The 25,703-nt window shown below is 41.1% G+C and overlaps 1 protein-coding gene across 3 annotated transcripts in view; it reads right to left on the reverse strand.

The window, feature by feature from the left end:
* abcc3 (ATP-binding cassette, sub-family C (CFTR/MRP), member 3) overlaps positions 1–25,703 on the reverse strand; it is a 74,688-nt gene that overhangs the window by 19,279 nt on the left and 29,706 nt on the right. For 2 of the 3 annotated variants that reach the window (XM_054756899.1, XM_054756909.1), the window contains exons 5-22: positions 23,283–23,408; positions 19,498–19,559; positions 18,968–19,099; positions 17,651–17,896; positions 15,180–15,357; positions 14,935–15,096; positions 14,027–14,119; positions 13,496–13,699; positions 12,500–12,646; positions 12,327–12,414; positions 12,037–12,103; positions 11,833–11,959; positions 9,677–9,853; positions 9,352–9,519; positions 4,316–4,499; positions 4,103–4,211; positions 2,956–3,112; positions 2,636–2,843 (exon numbers count right to left, since the gene is read on the reverse strand). In XM_054756899.1, coding sequence (XP_054612874.1) covers positions 2,636–2,843; positions 2,956–3,112; positions 4,103–4,211; positions 4,316–4,499; positions 9,352–9,519; positions 9,677–9,853; positions 11,833–11,959; positions 12,037–12,103; positions 12,327–12,414; positions 12,500–12,646; positions 13,496–13,699; positions 14,027–14,119; positions 14,935–15,096; positions 15,180–15,357; positions 17,651–17,896; positions 18,968–19,099; positions 19,498–19,559; positions 23,283–23,408 — 2,635 coding nt within the window. The remainder of the gene's footprint in view (positions 1–2,635; positions 2,844–2,955; positions 3,113–4,102; positions 4,212–4,315; positions 4,500–9,351; positions 9,520–9,676; positions 9,854–11,832; positions 11,960–12,036; positions 12,104–12,326; positions 12,415–12,499; positions 12,647–13,495; positions 13,700–14,026; positions 14,120–14,934; positions 15,097–15,179; positions 15,358–17,650; positions 17,897–18,967; positions 19,100–19,497; positions 19,560–23,282; positions 23,409–25,703) is intronic. The other variant, XM_054756917.1, reaches the window with a different exon arrangement.

Genomic DNA, 25,703 nt, shown 5'->3' on the forward strand with positions numbered 1-25,703 from the left:
TCTGTTACAGTTTCAAGTTTCTTGCTTGTCCTGATGTGACCGGCTGTCCTTTTTTTTGGTTTTAGGGTTTAGTTGTGTGTTATTTCTCATTTAGGGGTAGCAGTGAGGTGCCAGGACGGCCCTGTGTAGGGTTGGTTGACCTGTTCCCCTCGCTTACGTTTTTTGGTTTGGGCCGGCGCACCAGTATGTTTCCTTTGGGCATGGAAGGGTTTTTTCCACTTCTCTTTTTAGTTTATTCATTAATAAACTTTGGTGACTTGATATTCCCGCCTCCTGCATCCTCTTTAAATAAGTTATGTTCGCCTAGGTTGTAAGAGCAATATAGAAAAGTAGTACTGCACACACATCTATGTCCTGGCTAGTCAGTACCATATGGCTAAGTAGACAATAACAAGATAAGAACAGGATGGAAAGTGAGCTTTGTTCAGTTGTTCGAAAAATATGGGTTGTTATTGCACTTTTAAATGTTTTGTGCCGTTATTTAAGTCGATTGTACTAATATTAGAGTTATGCATCAACATACATGTATATGTATTTCTGCTTCATGTGAAGAGACTAACCACTAGGGGTGTCATGAGATCTCACACCATTAAAACGTGACGATATTTCTCGGTTAGAGAAAAGCTGTCTCGCAAGAACAGGGCAGCCAGAAGCCAATCAGACTGTGAGCTCTGGCATCGCTGCTGTGAACGATAACACACCAAGGCAGCTCTGTAATCGTTAGTTGCAGCCCTACATTACAGTGCAAAAACTTTGTGAACTTCCATTTTACAGACACTAGTTTTCACTGATTTTAGTGATTCACTTAATTTGAGATCATCCTAAACTTATAACCACAGTCTAAGTGAAAGGTATCACACTATTGGGAACCATTTTAAAGTAATTCAGCGTTGCAGTTGAGTCACTTTTTTACATTTCATCAATTTAAAAAGTTGGACTGTTGCTTACACTGAAACAGTGTGATATTTTTTTCTGAACCAACCATCAATGTTTGTGTTTGAGGAAAAAACAACACCAGCACTCTCCAGTAAAAACACCACATTACTGTGGCACATATTACCCTAGTACTGTGTTGTGTAAACAGGCACAGCAGCATGGCAGTGGAGTCACTTTCATGTTTGTTATCTTTGTGTGCAGGAGACCTAGTTACGTATAAGCCTGAAACACATTTTTTTTACGCCCAAAGGTAGTTTCCAACCATATTAATGATCTACAACGGTGTGGGAAAGTGTTTGCTCGCTTCCTGATGTCTTTTTTTTTTTTTTTGCATGTTTATCACACTGTTTCAGATCATCAAACAAATTTAGATATTAGTCAATGGCAACACAAATGAACACAAAATGCAGTTTTTAAATGAGACTTTTTATCATTAAAGGGAGAAAAAAATCCAAACCTACATGGCCCTGTGTGAAAAAGTGATTGTCCCCTAAACCTAATAACTGGTTGGGCCACCCTTAGCAGCAACAACTGCAATCAAGCGTTTGTGATAACTTGCAATGAGTCTCTTACAGCGCTGTGGAGGAATTTTGGCCCACTCATCTTTGCAGAATTGTTGTAATTCAGCCACATTGGAGGGTTTTTCAACATGAAGCGCCTTTTTAAGGTCATGCCACAGCATCTCAATAGGATTCAGGTCAGGACTTTGACTAGGCCACTCCAAAGTCTTCATTTTGTTTTTCTTCAGCCATTCAGAGGTGGACTTGCTGGTGTGTTTTGGATCATTGTCCTGCTGCAGAACCCAAGTTGGTTTCAGCTTGAGGTCACCAACAGATGGCAGGACATTCTCCTTCAGGATTTTTGGTAGACAGCAGAATTCATGGTTCCATTTATCACAGCAAGTCTTCCAGGTCAAGAAAAAGAAAAACATGCCCAGACCATCACACTACCACCACCATATTTTACTGTTGGTATGATGTTCTTTTTCTGAAATGGGACACACACCTTCCAAAAAGTTAAACTTTTGTCTGGTCAGACCACACAGTATTTTCTCAAAGTTCTTGGGAAAATTGAGACAAGCCTTAATGTTCTTTTTGTGGTTTTCGTCTTGGAACTCTGCCATGCACGCTGTTTTTGCCCAGTGTCGTTTTTATGGTGAAGTCATGACCTTAACTGAGGCAAGTGAGGCCTGCAGTTCTTTGGATGTTGTTTTGGGGTCTTTTGTGACCTCTTCGATGAGTCGTCACTGCACTGTTGGGGTAATTTTGGTTGGCCGGCCACTCCTGGGAAGGTTCACCACTGTTCCATATTTTCGCCATTTGTGGATAATGGCTCTCACTGAGGTTTGCTGGAGTCCCCAAAGCTTTAGAAATGGCTTGATAAGCTTTTCCAGCCTGATAGATCTCAATTACCTTTGCTTAAGTTACTGTATGTTTTAACAGGGGGGCAATCACTTTTTCATACAGAGCTATGTAGGTTGGGATTTTTTTCTCCCTTAATAATAAAAAGTTAAATTTAAAAACTATCTTGTGTGTAAAGTTGTGTTGTCATTGACTAACATTCAAATTTGTTTGATGATCTGAAACATTTAAGTGTGACAAAATGCAAAATAATAAGAAATCAGCAAAGGGGCAAACACTTTTTCACACCACTGTAAATAGGTACACAAACACACACACACACACACAAAATTTCTTACCTTGCGTGAGCCCCAGCGCTGCGTACACCCCCACTCTCATATTAATGTTTTCCTTAGTTTGATTTTGCATGGCATCATTGGTCCACTCACTGAGCCAAATGTTTGCTCCGATGGAGGCTGCACTCTGGCAGCCATATAGACAGCAAATTAGCACAGACAGCAGCAGTCCCACCGCCTTGGCATATTCCAGGTAAACTTTTATTTTCACCTGGTGAAGGACAGGCTAGTCTTAATATGTGTGAGTAGTACTGGACACAAAGAAAATGAACGGTGATGATTTAAAAAGTGTTCATGAGCATAAATGCTAATTACAGACTAACCCTGCCTGTTTCTGCAGTCTCTGCCTGGATGAGTTTCTCTATCTCGTGTGGCTTCTTCTTTTCTTGTGGCTCCGGGAGTTTCCTCAGGTTACAGCCGTGCCTCCTCATCGACCGGGATTTTGTGGTCTCACTATCTGCTGAAATGATGCTGATTTGCCTTCAATTAAAGAAAAAAACGTCTTACTATGTCACTTTATAGTTCTTAATTGACAAAAGTCAGGTCCTGTAAACTGACTAAAAACACTGTATTTCCTTACAGTGTTTACAGCCTTAATAAATAAGTAAATAAGCTGTATAAGACGCCTTTGTGGCTGGCGGACAGACATGTGGAGGACACAAAGTGACCCCGGATGGTCAGAGTTGAGTTTTAGCTTGTCGTGGGTTATGGTCCCAACAGTATCCCGGTATTATTATGATTATTACGTTATTATTATTGTGCCTTTGTGAGATAATTTCAACCTGCAATAATTGCCTTTTTTGACGATCACATCTGGCGCCTGTTGCACCGAACAATTACTGACACCCAGTGGCCAATGTAGAATACTACAGTCACAATTAGAATGCTTTTTTTGCCTTGTATTTGTATTTTAGTTGATTTAGTTAGTTCATTTCGCCATTTTTATGCGTGAAAGGCTTAGTTTATGCCAAGAATAAGTACAATTTGCTTAAATATGATTTTTCTTTACTAATAATAGGCCGTATTCAACCACAAAACAGCGACCATTTATTATTAATTCTTGACAAACTGCAATAGAGTGAGGGCACGACTGTATTACAATTGTCAAGTAGATCTCAAAATGAATAAATTTTAAATTAAAATGCAGAAAGATGATATGAACCTAGGCACGCTAATGTCTTTAACACTGTACAGAGAACTAAAATGTTCAATATCCGAGTGGCAGCCAGTAAACACCTTTTAGTTCATTGGAGAGACTGTTTGCATATCTCTGTAGGTGCTGCCCTTTTGGTTCGCAACAACTACCATTTTAATGACTGTGTGAACAACAGTATCTATGAACTGAGGTAATTACAGGTACAGTTACGATATGCTTATTTACTTATTGTTATTATGTGGCCACTTGGACATTAGTTGAGCCATGCCAGAGTGGAGCCCACTATTTGTATAGGGTATAAAAAAATAATAAACCTTATGAATTTTCTCTTTGCTTCATTGATCCCCGGCTCACTGTCCACCATGTCGATGTGGTTGCTAAGGGTGTCATCAGGGAACAAATGCTCTCCATCAATTATTTCCTCTGTAAAAAAAAAAACAACCCAAAAAACAACAAAGTTACACTGAAAACAACAAACAGGATCAGATGACGGTTTTCTGATTTGATATGAAAAGAGCTGATTTTACCTGTGGCTTCATCCTCCTCTATGATGTCCTCCAGAGCGTAGTTCCTGAGAAACTCAGCAAAGGCCCCATTCTGCTTGAGCAGCTCCTGATGGGAGCCCATCTCTGACACCCTGCCATCCACCATCACCAATATATTGTCAACCTGGGACAGGTAGCTGATGCCATGTGTCACCAGTATACGCGTCTGGGACAAAAAAAACAAAATATATTTTATAATCCAGGAGTGACGAACTTTTCCCACACTCAGATAAAACCAAACAATGGATGGGCCACTTTGATATTTTACATGTGCTAAGCCCATGTAGATATGCTATGAAGTTACAGTATATATATTTAAAGAAAAAATAGCCTGCATCTCAGCTTTGTGATAGAGGTGAAAAAGCGTATTATTAGTACACTACAAACTTTTTCTCCTTAACTACACTTTTTTTTGCTTGTTTTCCCATTTCTGTTGTTTTTTTTAATTTTCCAAATATTTCAACATTTACATATTTTTTTTGTAATGTTATGACTTTATTCCCATTATATTTAGACATTATTCTTGTAATATTCTAACTTATTCACAACTTAATTTTCCAAAAATTGCAACAGTATTTTGTTTTCATCTCTTTGTCATAATGTGACTTTAGAAAAATAATGTCTTTTTTCTCTAGTAGTTCTGCTTTAATTTTAATGAATTATATTGTATTTATTTATTTATTTTTTAATTATGCTTTGCCTCATAATATTACAATTTTATTCTCGTAAAATTACAGCTTTTTATCTCTAGGTGTAAGATGGCGGCACCCTGTGTGGCTCTGGCAGTATTAGCTTTCGACAGTCAACCTTGTTATGATCTGACTTCAAACCTTGCAGCAATGTGAAATCAACTGTGATTGCAAGTCTTGACCGGAAATACCATAAACATGCAGTCTGGATTATGTAGACGCAGCATTGGAAGAACGGCTTATCGCATCGCATCATCTCGGATTGATTTTTATTTTTTTTTGCATTTCAGCTTTGTGATATAGGTAAAAAAGCCTATAAGTATCAAGTTTGCTGTTTTTTTCCACCATTTTTACAGTTGTTTTTAAATTTTGAAATATTGTGACTCTCTTATTAAATAATCTTCGTAGATTTTCTATTGAGACTTTACTCCCATAATATTTTGACCTTATTTCCATAATATTACAACTTTTTCCCCAACCTAATTTTCCAAAAAATTACGTTATTTTGTTTAGTTGGTTTCTCATATTATTACGACTTATAAAAAAATATAGATATTTGTTCTTTAATATTTCAACTTTAAAATTACATTATTTTTTCTTATAATATTACAAGTTTATTCTCATAAAATTGTGCCTTTTTTGTAGTTAGAATACAACTTTTTTTTCTTAATGTTAGATTTTTTATATTTTATTTGTTTTCATAAAATTAAAGCTGTTTCTTCCATTTCTGGTATTTTTTTTTGTTGTTGTAGAATTATTTCAACTTTCTTTTTGTAAATTGTCTTCTAGTAATTATGACTTTATTCCCATATTTGACTATATTCTCATAACAACTTTTCCGCAACCTAATTTTCCAAAAATGACAAGTTTATTTGCTTTTTTAATTGTTTTTCACAATATTACAACTTTAAAAAAACAGACAAGTCTTTAATATTTCAGCTTCATGATACTAAAATGTTATTTTTAATAATTACAATTACGACTGGTTACATTACTTTTTTTTTCTCTTAAAATTTGGACAAAATTTGCAAAATTCCTGCTACTTTTTCCATTTTTGCTGTTGTTGGTTGTTTTAGTTTGTGCTGTGGAACAATAAAAAACAGCCACGGGACAAAATAGCCCCCCAGCCACACTTTGGACACTTCTGGCTTAGAGTATCAAACATAGGTATTTTTAAATCGTGGTTTTTTGCTATTTGCAGGGAGGTCTTTGACAATAACCCCTGGGAGTAGCACGGATCTACATGGTATTGTCAAGGCTAAGGAAACATTTATGAAATGTGAATATCTACTGTATCTACTGCCAAATCTGGTTCTTGGGACATGGAATGTCACTTCTCTGGCGGGGAAGGAGCCCGAAATTGTGAGAGAGGTTGAGACTAGATATAGTCGGACTCACCTCGACCCACAGTTTGGGTTCCGGATCCAAACTCCTCGAGAGGGGCTGGACCTTGTTCTACTCTGGAGTTGCTGCTGGGGAGAGGCGGCGAGCTGGTGTGGGCTTATTAATAGCCCCCCCCCGGCTCGGTGCCTCTGTGTTGGAGTCATCCCCGGTTGATGAGAGGGTCATTTCCCTACACCTTCAGGTTGGGGAAAGGGTCCTGACTGGCAGTTGAGAGTACCCATCCTTCTAGGAGTCCGTCAGAGGGGTGCTGGAGAGCACCCCAACTGGTGACTCCGTCGTTTTGCTGGGAGACTTCAACGCCCATGTGGGCAATGACAGTGTGACCTGGAGGGGTGTGATTGGGAGGAACGGCCTCCCCGATCTGAACCTGTGCAGTGTGATGTTGTTGGACTTCTGTGCAAACCACAGTTTGTCCATCACAAACACCATGTTCGAACATATGGATGTCCATAAGTGCACATGGAACCAGGACACCCTAGGCCGCAGGTCTATGATCGATTTTGTAGTCGTATCATCAGACCTGCGTCCGCATGTTCTGGACACACGGGTGAAGAGAGGGGCTGAGCTGTCAACTGATCACCAACTGGTGATGAGTTGGATTAGATGGCGGGGGAGGATGCCGGACAGACCCGGGAGACCCAAACGTGTAGTGAGGGTGTGCTGGGAACGTTTGGCAGAGTCTCCTGTTTGTCGAGTCTTCAGCTCTCACATATTGAGTCCGAATGGGCTCTATTCCGTGCCTCCATTGCTGAGGCAGCCGATCGGAGTTGCGGCCGCAAGGTGGTCGGTGCCAGTTGTGGCAGCAAGCCCCGAACCCGATGGTGGACACCAGAGGGCAGGGCTGCCGTCGAGCTGAAGAAGGAGTCCTACTGAGCATGGATGGCTTGTGGGACTCCTGAAGCAGCTGATAGGTACCGGCAGGCCAAGCGGCACGGGGCTTCGGCGGTGGTCGAGGCAAAAACTCGGATGTGGGAGGAGTTCGGTGAGGCCATGGAACACGACTTTCGGTCGGCCTCGAAGAGGTTCTGGCAAACCGTCCGGCTCTCAGAAAGGGGAAGCAGTGCCCAGTCCACACTGTTTACAGTGGGGACGGGGGCCTGCTGACCTTGACTGAGGATATAGTTGGGCAGTGGAAGGAATACTCTGAGGCCCTTCTCAATCCCACTGACATACCTTCCATAGAGGAAGCAGAGGCTGAGGATACGAACGCGGACAGTTCCATCACCGTGGTTGAGGTATCTGGGGTAGTCAAAATGCTCCCCAGTGGCAAAGCTCCGGGGGTGGACGAGTTTCACCCTGAATTCCTCAAGGCTGTGGATGTTGAGGGACTGTCTTTGCTGACACATCTCTTCAGCATTGCGTGGAAGTCGGGAACAGTACCTCTGGATTGGCAGACTGGGGTGGTGGTCCCCCTTTTCAAGAAGGATGACCGGATGGTGTGTTCCAACTATAGGGGGATCACACTCCTCAGCCTCCCTGGGAGAGTCTATTCCAGGGTGCTGTAGAGAAGGGTACGACCGTTAATCGAACCTCGGCTACAGGAGGTGTAATGTGGTTTTCGTCCTGGTCGCGGAACACTGGACCAGCTCTACACTCTTGCAAGGGTACTGGAGGGTACTTGGGAGTTTGCCCAACCGGTCTACTGTACATGTGCTTTGTGGACCTGGAAAAGGCGTTCGACCGTGTCCCCCGCGGTGTCCTGTGGGGGGTGCTCCGGGAGTATGGGATTGGTGGTGCGCTACTACGTGCCATTCAGTCCTTGTACAACCGGAGCAGGAGCCTGGTTTGCATTGCCAGCAGTAAGTCAAGCCTGTTTCCGGTGAACATTGGCCACCGCCAAGGCTGCCCTTTGTCACCGATTCTGTTCATAATTTTCATGGACAGAATTTCTAGGCACAGCCAAGGTGTCGAGGGAGTCCAGTTCAGGGGCCGTAGGATCTCATCTCTGCTATTTGCAGACGATGTGGTCCTGATGGCCTCATCGGGCTGTGACCTGCAGCGTTTACTGGGACGGTTTGCATCTGAGTGTGAAGCTTTTGGGATGAGACTCAGCACCTCCAAATCTGACGCCATGGTTCTCAGTCGGAAAGGGGTGGATTGCTCCCTCTGGTTTGGGAATGAGGTCCTGCCCCAGGTGGAGGAGTTCAAGTATCTCGGAGTCTTGTTCACGAATGAGGGAAGGTTGGAGCGTCAGGTCGATAGGCGGATCGGCGCAGCGTCTGCAGTAATGCGGTCGCTGTACGGGACTATCGTGGTGAAGAGAGAGCTAAGCCAAAAGGCAAAGCTCTCAATTTACCGTTCGATCTATGTTCCCACCCTCACCTATGGTCATGAGCTTTGGATCGTGACCGAAAGAACGAGATCGTAGATACAAGCTGCTGAAAGGAGTTTTCTTCGTAGGGTAGCGGGACTCACCCTAAGAGATAGGGTGAGGAGCTCGGTCATCCGGGAGGAGCTCAGAGTAGAGATGCTGCTCTTTCACATCGAGAGGAGCCAGCTGAGGTGGCTCGGGCATCTAGTCTGGATGCCTCCCGGACGCCTCCCTGGTGAGGTGTTTCGGGCATGCCCAGCCGGGAGAAGGCCTCGAGGAAGACCTAGGACACGCTGGAGGGATTATGTCTCACAGCTGGCCTGGGATCGCTTTGGTGTCCTCCTGGTGGAGCTGGAGGAGGTGGTCGGGGACCAGGAAGTCTGGGCTTCCCTACTAAGACTGCTGCCCACGCGACCCGGACCCAGATAAGCGGAGGAAAATGGAATGGAATGGATGGAATTATTTTTTGGTTCAGCTTTGCTCATTATAAAAAGCAGGCATAAAGGAGGGAATTTTTATTTTTCGAAATCCTCAAGCACGATACTTTTTCTTGTAAGAAAACATAGCCATCAGTCAAATAAAGAGTGAAATCAAGGCACTCCATATGAACTTACCTTGCCCTTCAGAGCTCCCTCTGGACCGATGAGGTTGTCAAATATGTGTTTGGACACATGTGAGTCTACAGCGGACAGAGGGTCATCCAGCAGATAGACATCTGCATCACTATACAGAGCTCGGGCTAGGCTGACCCTCTGTCTCTGGCCGCCAGAGAGGTTGATGCCCTATGGAATTAATGTGCAACAGACTCTTATTTTCACAATCACAGTCACAATTTCACTACAGTTTGAATTTAGGCATGGCTGATATCACTGCATGAGTAGCACAACTACAAAACATCTGAGCATACTGAAAAAAAAAGCTAAAAAAAAAAAAAATCACCTTTTCTCCTATTTCCGTCATGTCGCCTCCTGGCAAAACCTCCAGGTCAGGGGTTAGGGCACAGGCCTCCAGCACGCAGCGGTACTTCTGCTCATTGTATGGTCTCCCAAACAGGATGTTATCACGCAGAGTGGCATTCTGTATCCAGGCCTGCTGAGGTACATACGCCACTGATCCCTGACAAGAGTCCAAAAAAGTTCCACTTCCTGTTCTCAAAGCTGTGGCTTTTTAGGTTTTCAGTCAACATAAAGTATGTGTGAAATACAAAAATCAAACATAATGCAACCCTGTGTTACTTCCAAAACAACACAAAACATAACAATGATTTTTTTTGTAATTAAGAATATCAAACAAATTGGTTAACGCATCCCTATTACATTTCAGTTGTTCTGGTGTTAAAAAGAATAACAATTTGAAAACAATAAATCTCTTCAAAAGTTAAAAACAGTGACCTATAACTTGTACAATTCAATTAAATGAGTGGTTAATATAGAGCAGGGGTGTCAAACTCAATCGCACAGGGGGCCAAAACTCAAAGCCTACTTTAGGTTGTGGGCCGAACTGGACATTAATAAGTATTAAAAACCTTAAAAGCTTCATGTCCTTTTAACCAACATAATCGGTGAATGAAGCACACTCATATGCATCATCGGTGCACACACACAGACGCTCGTTTGAAGCTGCAAACATGACAGTGCCCCAATAATGCAGGATGAAAAAAATAGTTAGTACAGTCAGATTTTGAGAAAATGTCTCATTAGCAATGGATTAGAACATATGAATATAATGCACCCCTGTGGTTGCATTTTCAGGCTGGGACAAAATGCGCATGGAAATTGGTGAATGTATTATAATGTGTACATTTTTAAAACTTCACTTGTGTGGGTGGACAGACATCTATTTATTTATTTTTACAATCAGAGTGGGGGAAATATGCATTTTTTCGTGTCTGTTCATTCCTGTTTGAAATTTGCACTTTCCGATAGTGTGTGGATATACGATTATGGTTGTTTTGGCGTGGTTGTTCGTTTCAAAAAAGTGATTGTTGATTGACCAAGTCTTCGTCATTCTCTCAATGTCCGGGCAAAAGCTCGAGTATTTTATGTCAACAAAAAAACATCACAATCCGTGTGATGTGTAACCCAGAAGAGATTGCATCTATGGAATGGGCAGATTACGCATTTCCCAGCATGCTTTGCTGTATCACTTTTAACTGTCTTATGTTTCTTTAAGGTGCTATTTTGTACAGACAGTGTGTAAGTGGTGCCGTTTGCAGTCGCGTACGGTTAAATTATTTTGACTTTTAGTCTGAATCTGGCACCCTTGTTAAGAATGGTTGTGAATTTCATACAATATCGTTTTCACTTTTAAAATTAAAATCGTTTAATTATGCTGGAATCGCTTAATTATGCCGATCACTGTAAGCACTTCGTTTGATAAGGTCTGTGAAGCGAGCCAACTCAATGCAGTTCCGCGGGCCGGATGGAACTGCATGATGGGACAGATTCGGGCCCCGGGCCTGAGTGTGACACGTATGATATATAGTATTCTGTGTATATATACTTTTAATAACCATAGGAGGGTTGCATCAATGATGACAACACCCGACAACTTCTACTCTCTGGCATGCCTTTTCATACAGTATGTTGGCAGTACATGCAAGTAATCGACTCAAGTGATGTTTAACAATATATATTTTTTCTTTTATCATTGTAAGAAATGGATGAACTGCCATGACAAATTATTCCTGTTGGGATGTGTAACGTGGTAGTAAATAATGTATATTAAAAACTAGGTTAACGACATTGAATAGCCTAACTGTGTTAACCTTAAAATAGTTTACACCTCAGGTTAAAGTCTGTGAATGATTTTATTTACTGTATAATCCTTTTACTTTTTCAATGACATACTTCATTGTGGTGTTTTTTTGCCCTTTTGGTTTTGATTTTTAGCTTGAAAGTAGGTCAAAAGTGCTAATACAAGAAAGGAATGTCAGATGGGAAGTGAACAACTGGATAATAATTAACTTTCACCTCTACAAGGACCTAATTTCCATTATACAGTTGTCTGATCGGTTGTTAGTGTTAATGATGGTGGAAAACAAGATGACCCGCTTCTTGGTTGTGTGTTAAACAACATCGTATGTGAAGTCATACCCGAATAGAAACCTCTCCTTCCAGCTTCTCCATTTCACCCAGCAGGGCAGAAATTAGGGAGGACTTCCCACAGCCAACATGACCCACCACTGCCAGCAGGGAGCCTTGGGGCACCATCACATTAATGCTAAAAGCACACAGTAACAAGTCAGATATTCTAGCTTTAAGTACCCTGACACATGTATGTGGCTTGGCAGGACATACTTGTGCAGAACTGGAGTATCTTCTTTTGCCCAGGTGAATTTTCCATTGACGACTGTGACTGAAAATTCTATTGAAATAAAACAAATACTTGATTGATGAAATTCCCCAGTCATTGCGTAAAAGGTACAAACAGGAAGTAGTGACTGTGCACTAAGGCTGCAATGTTACACAATGGAATGATGAACAGTCATGACAATGGATGTTTTCTCAGGCATGAGATGTCTGTTTAAGTAAGGTGTGAGGGCATGGAATAAATATGAAAACAGTATACTGTCTATACTTGTTCTTGCCTGTTGCTGTGACCTTTCTGTCCACTGAATTTGGATCCAGTTCATCGTGACTCAGGAAACTTTGGATTCGCTTCAGTGACACGCTTGTCTGTAATGCAGAATGACATACTCAACAAACTCGCCACTAGTCACACTTTGTCACTTTAGGGAGCTTAGAGAAACACAGCGCTCACCTGAACGAGGCTGCTTATGACTTGGGGAAGCATGTTCAGGGGGAAACGAAGGATGTTAAACAGTGAGAGAGAAACGAAGGCCCTCTCCGCATCCAGGATGTTGTTCTCATCTACCGTCACATACACGGCGAACGTTGTCAGGGCAACCTGGAGACAGATCAAAATCGAGGCTAGTTAAAAACAACATCTTATTATTGACATAAACACCGCTACGATGCTGAACACAGCTGGTGAGAGAGTATTCGACTAAACACAGTGGACACTGGACACAGGATTACTATTGCAACAACACATCATCAGTAGTTTTTTTCACATGTTTTGATGGAACCTTTCACAAGTCTCATGTTCTTACAAACAATAACTTAGGTTGGCCACAATAAAAGGCCACTCCAAAGTGTGCAGTTTAACTGTATTGGGGAGGCTCCTAAAACCAGTCAGTACCAGGTGTGCACACCGTTTGCCTCAAATACCATACACAATCGTCCCTCATTTATTGCGGTTATTTGGTTCCAGATGCATAATAAGTGAATTTCCGCTGAGTAGGGTTCCTAATTTATAATGTAATATTTTCATAGTTAGAGGATAGAAAACCTCTTTAAAATTTTCTAAATATGTTTCTTAGCATTATTAGGGCCTTCTAAACATGAAATAACACCCCTATAGACTCAGGGTTAGCTTTTTAGTTAGTTTTGTTTGTTTTTTTTTACATTAAATATGTTTATTAAAAATATCAAATTAACCACTCCATCCATTGTTTTTTCAGTATGTGGTCCTTGGTGCAAAAAGTTTGGATACCCCTGCTTTAGCACAAGAAGGCTGCAGTTGTGTTTGGCGTTTCTAGCTTGCAAACAAAGCTGTCCGGATCATGTTCTAACGTGTAGTTACTAATGATGTGGCAAGACAAGCAGATTTATTCCAACAAGCCTGAATGTTATATTTAGAAGAAGTAGAAGTACTTAATGTCAACAACTTTGTGTATTTTACATCTTAACTTACCAGAAAAGGGGCACTTGTCCAAGCCATGGTGGACAGTGCTCCCAAGTATGCCGTCTTCTTCAGTACATTGAGCTCCTTCTGCCGGATGGCCAATACCTTTTCCTTGAAGGAGTTCTCCCAGGCATACAGCTTCAGTACTTTGATGCCGTTCAGGATCTCGTTCATGAGCTTAATACGAGCATCCTTATGCTGCATCTGCTCCACCTGGGTGGCAGATAGTAATGCAAAAAAGGGAATAAAATAATGAGGATCTACCATATTGGCCCGAACAAAAGACGACCTTTTGTAGATTGGTAAAACAGTGCCATTCAGTTTATTTTGTAAGCGTATGTAACAGCAGATGGAGGGGGGCGCCATATGAATCTTGCCTAGGGTGCCACTTTGGGTAGGATCTTAACTGCATTTACATTCTAGAGTTTTAATGACAAATAACTACTCTTAAAAAAACCTAATTGTATTAAAGTTAGCTTGATGTACTTACAAAGAAAAGCAGAATTCCATTTCAGCAAGGTCTTAACCTACTGTTCATACCTGATAGGAACGGGTCTTCATGGCTATTACAGCATTAAACGGGATCAGTAGGATCATGACAGCCACTCCAGCCAAAACTGACGGGCCAAGATTCTGTAAAGAGGTCACAAAAGAAATACAAACAGTACATTCATTGAACATAGACAAACTGTTTATTTCTTTAATATTCATTAGATTAGATTATATTACTAAAAAGGAATTGTGAAATAAAAAGTTGAGCGCCCCAAAGGTTATACAGTTTGTGACTAAAACCAAGAACAACAAAACTACAGCCGGTCCTCCTGTTACAAAATTTCATGGCTATGAAGCACTCCCATAAATTATTAATAAAGAAAAAGAGACCTAGGATAAAGATGGTATCATTGGACATGTGCTGCATTTAAACAGACAGTAACAATTAAGCAGCAAAGAGGTCAAATTATTGACACTTTCTCCTCCCAAAAAGCCTGTCTCTCCCTCCCTTCCAACCCCTCTTCCAGTGTGCAAGACAAAACAGCATTTTTAGAAATATGTGTATGTTCTGACGGAAGTGTATGTTTTAACAGAAGTGTGTCATTTTGCAAACAATCTAGGAGTTACGCAAATTGACTGTAGTGTTTGGACAACTGTGAGTATATTTTGAAACAAGGAGCTCTGTTTTCAAAATGGTGTGTAAACAATTGAAAACAACTGTAAGAACATAAAAAAATTAAATGTGTTAGCAAAGGCATACGTACTGTATATGCTACACGAATCACATTACGCCTTTGTTTTTTTTGCAGTTGTTACTCTTGTATGACAGGGGAAAAATAGCATCCTGGAAGGGATCGTGACCTGCCTTTGAAATTATTTTGTATTGGGGACCCACAGACTTTATCAAAGGGACATGCAGCCACCTGCTTGATCTTCGTCTTGATGTGTGCATGTACCTGCCAGAGGAAATACAGTGCCAGCATAATCTGAATCGGAGCAGACCACAGCATGTTGAGGAAGGTGGTGAGGTCCATAAACCTCTGTGCATCCACAGACATGAGGTTAACCACCTCTCCCACCGTGGATGAACGTTTGGCAGCATTAGTTATCACCAAGGCCTGCAGATCAAGATGTGAGATCTAAGATATTTCCTTAAAAATAACATACTAGTATACAAAATTTTAAAAATCTAGGCGTATACCTTCCTGTATATAGCTCCAATGAGAGCTGTGCGTACATTCATGCCAGTGACAAAGCAGTACTGAAAGTGCTGGTGTAGGATGAGAGTCTGCAAGAAGGCTGTGAAGAACATGAGGAAGGCCAGCGAGTAACCCCACCAGTCAGGGACATCTTTTTGCTTTGTGAAGGAGATCAACATGCTGCAAAAGTAAAGAGGCAAACATTATACTGCCAACACACACACATATCATATGTAGTAGCTACCTCATGACATTAGACAAGTAGTTATCCAAATATGACTATTTGGACCTCAGCCTGGTATTTACATAAAGTGCTGCTACCTTACACCTCTATAAATGATGTCACAATACACTTAATTACATAAATAGTCACAAAATGTTACACTGGCTGTTTTGTTGTTTGTTGTGTTTTTTTTTAACTAATACTGTGCATTATCTAAAACTTTGTCGAGTGTGAGAAGGATTTCAGGCGAGGTGCAACAAAGAAAATGTCTGGACCCCAAGGCGTTCCCAGGCCAACTGTGAGACATAATGCCTCCGGTGTCCCGGCTAGGGATGCCTGGAACACCTCACCAGGGAGGCGTCCGGGAGGCATCTGGGCTCGATGCCCGAGCCACCTCAACTGGCTCCTTTCGATGTGAAGGAGCTCTCGGAAGACCGAGCCCTTCACCCTATCCCTTGTTCATGTTCAGTCCTTAAAATGACTTTTTCAGATGTTAAAATGAGATTTTAAAAGGGCTGCTCAAATGTGCCTGCTCAATGTCACAAATAATCCATAATTTAAATGTAAATGTGGGAAAGTTGTCTCGTGATTCGCCTGACGTGCCCTGTGAAAGAGTGTGCTTTGCCTTTCATCCAAAGTTAGGTCATATGCACCCGTGACCCCAAACAAGATAAATGACAGAAAATGGATGGCTGGGTGTCTAAATATGTTTGAGGGACAGTATAGCGACTGTGATCAAGTTTAAAATTATGAAATTCCAACATGCGTCCTGGTTAACCAAAAACATTACTGGGTCTGTCTGTCTTAGATGTTGACTGAGGACATGTTATTTTTAATGCCATACTGTCCTCAGTCACATTACTGATCATTCAGGTTGGTAGGGTTTCAGACTTTTATCTCTGCGCTCTTTGATTTTTAAAGAAATAACTAATATGTGATTATGAGCTCATATTTCATTCTTGTTTGGGAGACCTTTGAGTACGTACATACATCATCATCTGCCTGTTTTTATTGGTAAAGTGCTCATGACACCAAAAAGTTTGAAATAAACAATAACAAAATGGATATACTCGCTTAATAAAACATTTTTGTCATACGGCTGTCATAGATAAATAAACAACTATAAAATAGGAGTGAAATGAAGTGATTTTGACACGGCCACCCACCCCCAGCGAGTCTTCTGACAGGTCGACTGCAAGAAGTGACACGGCAACCAGGTGGAAACAAGCACAGCCATGCACGAACACAAAGAACGTGACATATTCACAACAATAATAACATTCCCTAATATTGTGTTGTGAGGCGCATTATATGTTTTACTGGCAGTGATAGCTCCAGCACATTAGCCGCTTAGCTACTACGTCAGTTTTTAATCCACACTACATTAGCCGCCATGAGCACTCGGCTGGCTACTATGAAGCATATTAGCAAGAGAAATGTGAATTGACTTACTGCCACCTTGGCACACTTTTCCACGGTCAAACGTCTTGTGGGTTTTTTATTTTTTTTTCCATTTCCGGGCAGTATGGAAACATTTGTCCCACAAAGTTTGGCAATCTGACGAGGCGAATGCTGTCTTTAAGAAATGTGAACATGCTTACTCTGCCTCCTCGAGTCTTCCAGCAAAAGCCTTCGAAACAACGAGCGGGCATAATATTAAAAATATACATAACATACATCAGAAATTCATCCAGAACTGGACCATAACAATTGAGAAAGCAGTGGAGTGAAGGACAAGTTCCAGGTAGGACCGTCTGGTGTCGACATCACTTGCCCTTACTCCTCCAGAGCCGGAAGAACTGCCAAAGTATTTATTTATTTATTTTTATTTATTTATTTATTTCTTAATGGTAAATATGTCAATATTCAATTATACATCTAACACAGGAAATATGCCTTTCAATGTTATTTTTCACAGCAGAAATACCATGATTAATGTGTGATTAAGGTGTTTTGGTGTCATGAGCACTTTAATGTTTTTATTCGTTGTTGTGTGCTAGGTCCTTTTTACGATATGTTTGTATTTTTCCTGTATGTTAAAGGATGTCTTGATCTTGTTGGCTAATTTAACCCAGTGATGACTCCAGGTTCCCTAAGGTCATGTTGTCATACAACATTGACTTGTACAATGACAAATTAATAAAACAAGGCATCAGCTCAGAAAATAAAATTTTCAACCTGCAGCTAATTGAATGTATAAAAAAAAAAAGCGATTAAAACAACATGCCAGTAAATTTCCAGGTGTTTCACCTCAGCAGCTGAGGGTTAACAAAGGTGATGACATCCTGCAGGAGCTTGTAAGCTGAGCCAATCAGGAAATATGGCCCAAAGGCTCTGATAAGTGCACGCAGAAACGATGGCTGGTGCGGTACAGCATTCTGATTGGACAGCAGCACTTCAACTTCTTCTGGGCTTGTTGCACTTTGATTTTCTATATGGTTGGTGTTGGATGGTGGAGGCTTGGAGTACAAAACCTGATTGGACAGATTCTGTTCACTGCAAAGAGGACATTTAGAAGGTTGGTCAATGAAAATAGCTGGCACTGAAAGAAAAGCAACATGTTTTATTTGCCTAATACTGTGATAATCTGCACTTATTAATTCCTTTAAATTAATAAGGAGAGTAATGCTTTGGAATGTTAATAGCCACAGTCACAACTCCAGTCCAACAGACCAAGTGTGACGGAATCCAGCTTCTCACAAAACGGGTTTCCCAACCTCAACTCAAAAGGCTGACATGAGCTTTTTAAATATCATTTTACAATTTGGTCTCTCAGACAGCGAAACTCACAGTGAAAGAGCAGCAGAGAGAGGAAGCAGCTGGATGGAGGTCAAAGTACACTTGTCAAGCTTTGTGTTTGTGCAAGAGAATCGCCTTATACCATCATCAAACCAGTTTCTCCAATGTGGGGGAAAAAACAGCACGTGGTTTGTATTCAGCAGCAAAAACGAATGAAAAGAAAAATCTGATACAAACATTATGAGAGATGGCCTCCGCTACTAGTTAGCCTCCAACTTATTCATTCTAAACAGGGTTTGAAAATGAGTTGGTAAAAGACAAAGTAAGAAGCCAAAAACGTACCACTTCCACACGGAATTGGAAGAGAACTTATTCTTCCACTATGTCATGTCGGACTGCATCCATGGCTGACTTCATATTGCAAATTAGGGTAATGTAATGTAAGGTAATGTCTCATCAATGTAACATTACTTCGACAGCCGTGTTCCAATCCGGCCTCAAAACTTACAGCGAAGTGAACGCAAGTTAATATATGATCATAAGTCGTTCCAACATAATACATAATAATTTGGTGGATAAATCTAATTATTGACTGAATGATTTACTATAACCAGGTTATGTCAGTTTGCAAATTTTTGATTTCTGTAATTTATCTGCTGCATTTGCACATGATGCACACGCGTCAACTCTTAACAATTTACTGTATATTAAAAATATATATTCATTGTTTTTTTCCCCCCAAAATATTACTGAAGGGAAATTGGTCGACTTCTGGGTTTATCTCACGCATGGATCATTCATTATCCTTGCACTCTTTTTTACAAATACCTCTTGGCTTTGGCTTGCTCCTTGTCCCATTCTTTCAGGAGTTTGGGCACCATTGCCTTGGAGCTGTCGCGTTGGTTCAGAGACCAGAGGTCCTTGGCCTCCAGGGGCATTCTATACCCTTTAATGGCCAAACTGAGAGACAAAAACAATGACATCATCAGTAGATTACGCAAATTACGAACATGAGCATGATTTCTTTTACTGGAAAAACGACTTAGTGTAAATCTTCCCTCTCTGAGGTTATTTGGTAAGGAATTGCTTCCTCTAACACTTAATTGAGTTTCCTGGATTTCATTAATCACCATTTATGTACTCCAGGCTCAGCTTTCATTGGACATTGGATAGATACAATACACAGTACAAATGATGACTGGTGTGCAAAACAAAACAGAAAGGAGCTGCTGTGCTAAGAAAAACATGCATGCAGACAAATGTCAACAGCTTGAATTTACTGTTTGTTTTCATATAAATACAATCTGGGCCAAGAATGTTTGTTTGTGGACAATGTGCAATCAGCAATGGTGACCTACCTTGTGAACCACCAAAATGTTATGGTGGATAGAAAACCAGCTGTGGATTCAGGGCAGACATTCTGGGTAGAAAGAAAAATAGGACAACACAGGCCACTTTCATACAGAGCAATAAAAGATCACAAAAAGGAATTTAAATATTTAAATGTGAGATACTAGAATTTCCATGAAGAGACAAGGCGACATTCACATGTCTGTAGAGCTTTCACAACAGCACCCTCTCAGATATGATTTTTAACTGATCTTCACACTTCACATCAACCACATTGATTTTAAATGGCATCCAAAATGGATACGGGAGTTGAGTAAAAAGATAGAATTCTTTTTTTCATTGACTGGCTGCGAGAGATTACATGGCTGTCTCGAGCCGATTCTTCCCTGTGGGTTAGCGTTCCACTTCAAAATAAGACGATGAGAAACATGCATGCATCAATCACTAACTGACGACAACAATGTAGAATGGCAAGCATTTTACATTTTGAACGCCATAGTTTTTGTATGGTTTGGCTTTTGACAAAAACGTGTGCCTTGGTTGTCATCACTGTTAGACACTAATAGCTGTATGTTGAGTTATTTTGAGGGGACAGTTAATTTACACTGTTATCCAAGATGTACACTGACTACTTTACAATGTATCAAAGTGTAGTCTCGTGAACGCATGGGTAGATTTGTAGAAATGTGGAAATGTGAGCAGTATACTTATTTTTATGACAGACAGTACCTATACGGTTAGGAGTCCATTTTTGTTGGAGACAAGAGAGGTGTACGGACTGCTGCAGCACAGTGCATACTGTGGCATGCAATATTGTAGTTTGCAGGTGTAAAGTGCCGTAACAGTATGAGCGAACAATAGCATGTGTGTTTATTTGTTTCATTTCTTGCCATGCATCCTCTAACGCAGGGGTGTACAAAGTGCGGCTCGGGGGCCATTTTCGTCCCTCAGCTCGTTTTTATTGGCACTCGGCATATTCTGAATATTACATAAATTCATTAAAATTAAGATACTGTATATTATTAGCTAAGATATATTATTAGATATTACACTAATTACGATTTGCTTTGTCACCAATAACATACAATGTTTTCTTCAACCAGCTTAGCTTGGTTTACATTTGATTGGCTTTAGCATCTTTAATCCACAAAATGTATCAAAGTGGCTCCCCGCATCCTTGAATTTTTTTCTGTATGAGGCCCTCAATGGAAGTTTGGACACACCTCCTCTAATGTTAGAAATGTTGCGGCACTGACTAATCTGCTTGACAAATGAATGAACACCAGTGGTTTACATAACCCATATAGTAATGGCTCGGCACACTTGGAAGCCCAGTCTTCCTCGTCGTCGGCCACCTCTTCCAGCTCCACCGGGAGGACACCAAGGCGTTCCCAGTTGTGAGACATAATCCCTCCAGCGTGTCCTCGGTCCGGGGCCTCCTCCAACCTGGGCATGTCCGTTTCACCTCACCAGGCATCTGAGAGGCATCCGGACTAGATGCTCAAGCCACTTCAACTAGCTCCTCTCGACGTAAAGGAGCAGCAGTGGGAACAAGATCTGCCGTTAATTGAGAGCTTTTCCTTCCATCTCAACTCTTTCTTCACCACGACAGTCCGGTACAGCGACCACATTACTACAGACCCCACGCTCCAACCTTAGATACTTCAACTCCTACACCTGGGGCAAGACCCCACCCCCAACCCGGAGGGTGCAATCCACCCTTTTCTGACTGAGAACCATGGCCTCGGATTTGGAGGTGCTGTCTCATCGCAAAAGCTTCAAGACCACATCGTATGCAAATAGCAGAGACCTAAGGCCCCCAAACTGGACTCCCTCGCCCTTGGCGGCGTCTTGACATTCTGTCCATGAAAATTATGAATAGAATCGGTGACAAAGGGCAGCCTTGGCGGAGGCCAACGTTCACTAGGAACAGGCTCGACTTACTGCTGGCATTGCGAACCAGGTTCCTGCTCCGGTTGTCCAAGGACCAAATGGCACGTAACAGCATGCCACCAATCCGGTACTCTTGGCACACCCCCCACCGGACATTGTGAGGGACACGGTCAAAAATCTTTTTCAAGTCTACAAAGCACATTTAGACAGGTTGGGCAAAGTCCGATGTACCCTCCAGTATCCTTGTTAGGGTGTAGAGCTGGCCCAGTGTTCTGCGACCACGACGAAAACCACATTGCACCTCCTCAAGCCGAGGTTCGACTAACGCTCTTATCCTTCTCTTCAGCACCCTGGAATAGACTTTCCCAGGGAGGCTGAGGAGTGTGATCCCACATAGTTGGAACACACACTCCGGTCACCCTTCTTGAAAAGGGGAACCACCACCCCGATCTGCCAATCCTGGGGTAATGTTCTAGACTTCCGCACAAAGTTTCAAAAACGTGTCAGCCAAGACAGTCCCTCAACATTCACAGCCTTGAGGAATTCAGGGCGAAACACGTCCACCCACGGAGCTTTGCCACAGGGAAGCGTTTTGACTACCTCAGATACCTCAGCCACGGTGATGGACCTGTCTGCCTTCGTGTCCTCAGACTCTGCTCCCTCTATGTTAGGTATGTCAGTAGGATTGAGAAGGGCCTGAAACTATTCCGTCCACCGCCCGACTATTTCCTCAGTCGCGGCAAGCAGGCCTTCGTCCCCACTATAAACAGTATGGACCGGGCACTGCTTCCCCTTTTTGAGGCGTCGGATGGTTTGAGAGAACCTCTACAAGGTCAACTGAAAATTGTTCTCCATGGCCTCACCAAATTTCTCCACCGAATATTTAAATATTATATCATATAATATTTCAATTCTACGCTACTAAATACAAAATATTACGAGTTCACTCTTGTACAATACAACTTTTTCCTGTTAATATTTTTACTTTATCATTTTAAAACGACAGCTGTTTTCTTTCCATTTCTGCTATTGTCTTTTTTTTTTTTTTTACACTTTCCAACTATTTCAACTTTCTTCTTGTAAATTTTCCTGTAGTGATTATGACTTCACTTCAGTAAAGATGGCTCTGCAACCTCATTTTCGAAAAACTTTATTTGGTGTTTTGTTTCTCATAATATTACAACTTTCTTTTAAATTTTTTCTATAATATTTCAACTTTACACTACTAAAATGACATTATTTTTCCTCACAATATTACATTATTCTCATGTAACTACTACTTTTTTCTCATTAGATTATAACTTCTTTCTCTTAATATTTTACCTATTATTATTCCACCCCCCCCAAGTAATACACCTGTATGTTCTCTTGAAAAAATAAGTAAATTATGTTTTTCTTTACATTAACTTGATTTTCTGGTTCCTTTTTTCATATCATATAGTCAATAGCAGGGGTGCAGCCAGGAATTCTGGGCCCCATGAAAAAATATATATAATGTTGTGCCCCGCATTTTTTTAAAATAATGACCTATTTTTGGGGCTCCATGGCTGTCAGGGGATCTTGGAATTGTCCTAATTTTGCCCACTTATGAGGCACCCCTAGCCAATAGCATTCCTCATCAATAAATTGAAACGTTTACAGTTAATCCATGTTACTAAATTGCATATAATTTGGTGAGGCGCAACAGTAGCACAAAATTACCCGACATAAATAACCCAACAAAAGATGTTGTCAAGGACAACTAGCTTTTGCGTGTGAAAGAACATGTGACCCACTTAGCCAAGCATAGACCATCCTCGTAGCACTCTGCTCCTTGAAGGTACTATGCTCGCGGGACACACATGTTCTAACTTGAGTGTGGATAGATTATGATGTAGATTGCAAGGGGCGCATTACTCACGGGGTCTGTGTCAACATTCGAGAAGAGCGGAGGTTTCTCGTTGAAGCAGCAGAGGATCAGCTCCAAGACCACCAAGCCAAAGTAGAAGTAGAACGTGGTAAACCGCAACTTGTCTGTGACTTCAACCTGACATTGAAATGGAACAAAAGGGCACATGCAAAAATGAAATGCTGGAGGTCTGTGCAGACCTACACGGTTAAGACATCATTTGAAGATGGTTACATTTTCAGCAGTGGATGCCTACATGGAGGGAACTTGCCATTATGTATGGAGATCATCCTTTAATATTCCTTCAACCATTAACATTTTAAACAAGCACGTGCTGATAAAATGCAGTCAAGGTTGACTATGGACTATTATAAAAAAATATTGAAAGAGTCATATGTAGTATTCAGGTCACTATTGACGTTACATTGATGAGACATGACGTTTTGTAACGCTACCTTCACACTGCATCCATTCAGCCACGGCTTGTCCGACATGATCGCGTGAAAACAAGTTGTCCTCCCATTTTGTGTTGAAATGGTACTTTTTTTTAACTTTTTACTTTGCTCTTCTTCCCTACTCCATTTCAAACCCTTTCTTAATAATGCTCACGGAGGTGTCGATTGAATATCGTGACAGTTTCAGGAGAAGAGTAACGTCCAAAGAGGCATTTTTTTACATTTCATTATTAACAGGGGTTAATTTCTTGCAAGACAATTAAGTATGTTAAAATAATGAAATAACCCTTTGTCAATTGTCTTAGAGGTTGTTATATTCTTTTTAGGTTTTCATATGTACAGTATTAGTACTTATTAGTACTTATTTTTACACTTGCACAGCGATTAATGTCACAAAATTATGTGGCGCCTATGTCTATTGTCTTAAAAATGGCTTAAAAATTTTAATTGGCTATTGTAGTGTTTTTCCATTTTAATATTAACAGTGGTGAACTTATTTTTACACTGGATTGACAATTAAGTATGATTGGAAAAATGACTTTTGTCAATTTTTAGGTTTTCATTTTACCAATATTTAATTCAGGGGGGACCGAAGTGTGGCCCCAGGGCCATTTGCAGCTCATTTTTTATTTATTAAAAATGATAATAATAATGGGGAAAATAGAGCAGAAAGGCACAATTCAAATTCAATACAACATCCTGTGGGGTGGAGTCAATTCAAATTCAAATTCCAAATTCATCCACTGAATTGAATTGAATTCAGAAATTCAGAATTTACCACAGGCCTGCTATCAAACATTTACTTCAAACTTTGAAGTTGTCTGCTATGACTGGTGCGTGAGTGCGGCAGTCTCTTTGATCACTAAGTTTGCAGTTGTACTGTATAGTTTAGTAAAGAGCACAAATACATCTCAGCTGTACGTGTACAGTATCTAGAGGGCTGGTAAAACATTGCCTGTGGTTCTGAAATCAATATTGATTCAATATTAGCAGAGGGTCCAAGCTGATCAAGAATCTCCATCAAAATCGGACGCCGATTCAATGCTCTGATATTGACAATTCAATGCTGATTTTAGTGTACACGTTTCAATGTTCATTTGCTACCTGGGATTGCCTCATTACTTCCAGTCTTCCTACTACACACGTGTGTGTACTTGTCTTGCCTGCCTGCGGGATTGTTTGCAGTACGTTACAGCTCAGTTCGTGTCTTGTGCAGCACAAGAAGCAAGATAAGTACACTAAAAAACAACAGGCCTACTATTTCGACTGGCTCTGTGCTTAGCTGTGGCCTGGGCAGACCATTGCAAAAGCAACAAACTATATACACTCCTGATCAAAATCTTAAGACCAGTTGAAAAATTGCTAGAATTTGCATTTTCCACATTTGGATCTTAATGAGGTTTTAAGTAGAGCTACAATATGCAAAAACAAGAAGGGGAGTGAGACAAAAAGCATTTTGAAAAATTAATTGATTGAAAACAACACTTAAACTGAAGTAGGCTGTTTATCAGCTGATCAAAAGTTGAAGACCATCACTCAAAAAATAACAAAAATCTCTCCAAACCAGAACAAAAAGTGTTCCCAGTAGGACTCAGTAATGAGTAGCTCCACCGTTCTTAATCACTTCAAAAATTGGTTTGGGCATGCTTGATGCGAGTGTTTCCAGGAGGCTAGTGGGAACATTGCTCCAAGTGGTGAAGATGGCTTCACCAAGGGCATCAACTGTCTGCAACTGATGGCCATTTTTATAAACTTCCCTTGCCATCCATCCCCAAATGTTCTCTATGGGATTTAAATGAGGGGAACATGCAGGATGGTCCAAAAGAGTGATGGTATTCTCCCTGAAGAAGTCCTTGGTCAAGCGAGCATTGTGAACTGCTGCGTTGTCCTGTTGAAAAACCCAGCTGTTACCACACAGACGAGGACCCTCAGTCATGAGGGATGCCCGCTGCAACATCTGCATCCATTTGACGACCCT

The sequence above is a fragment of the Dunckerocampus dactyliophorus genome, chromosome 2, assembly GCF_027744805.1.
Source record: "Dunckerocampus dactyliophorus isolate RoL2022-P2 chromosome 2, RoL_Ddac_1.1, whole genome shotgun sequence".
Lineage (NCBI taxonomy): Eukaryota > Metazoa > Chordata > Actinopteri > Syngnathiformes > Syngnathidae > Dunckerocampus > Dunckerocampus dactyliophorus.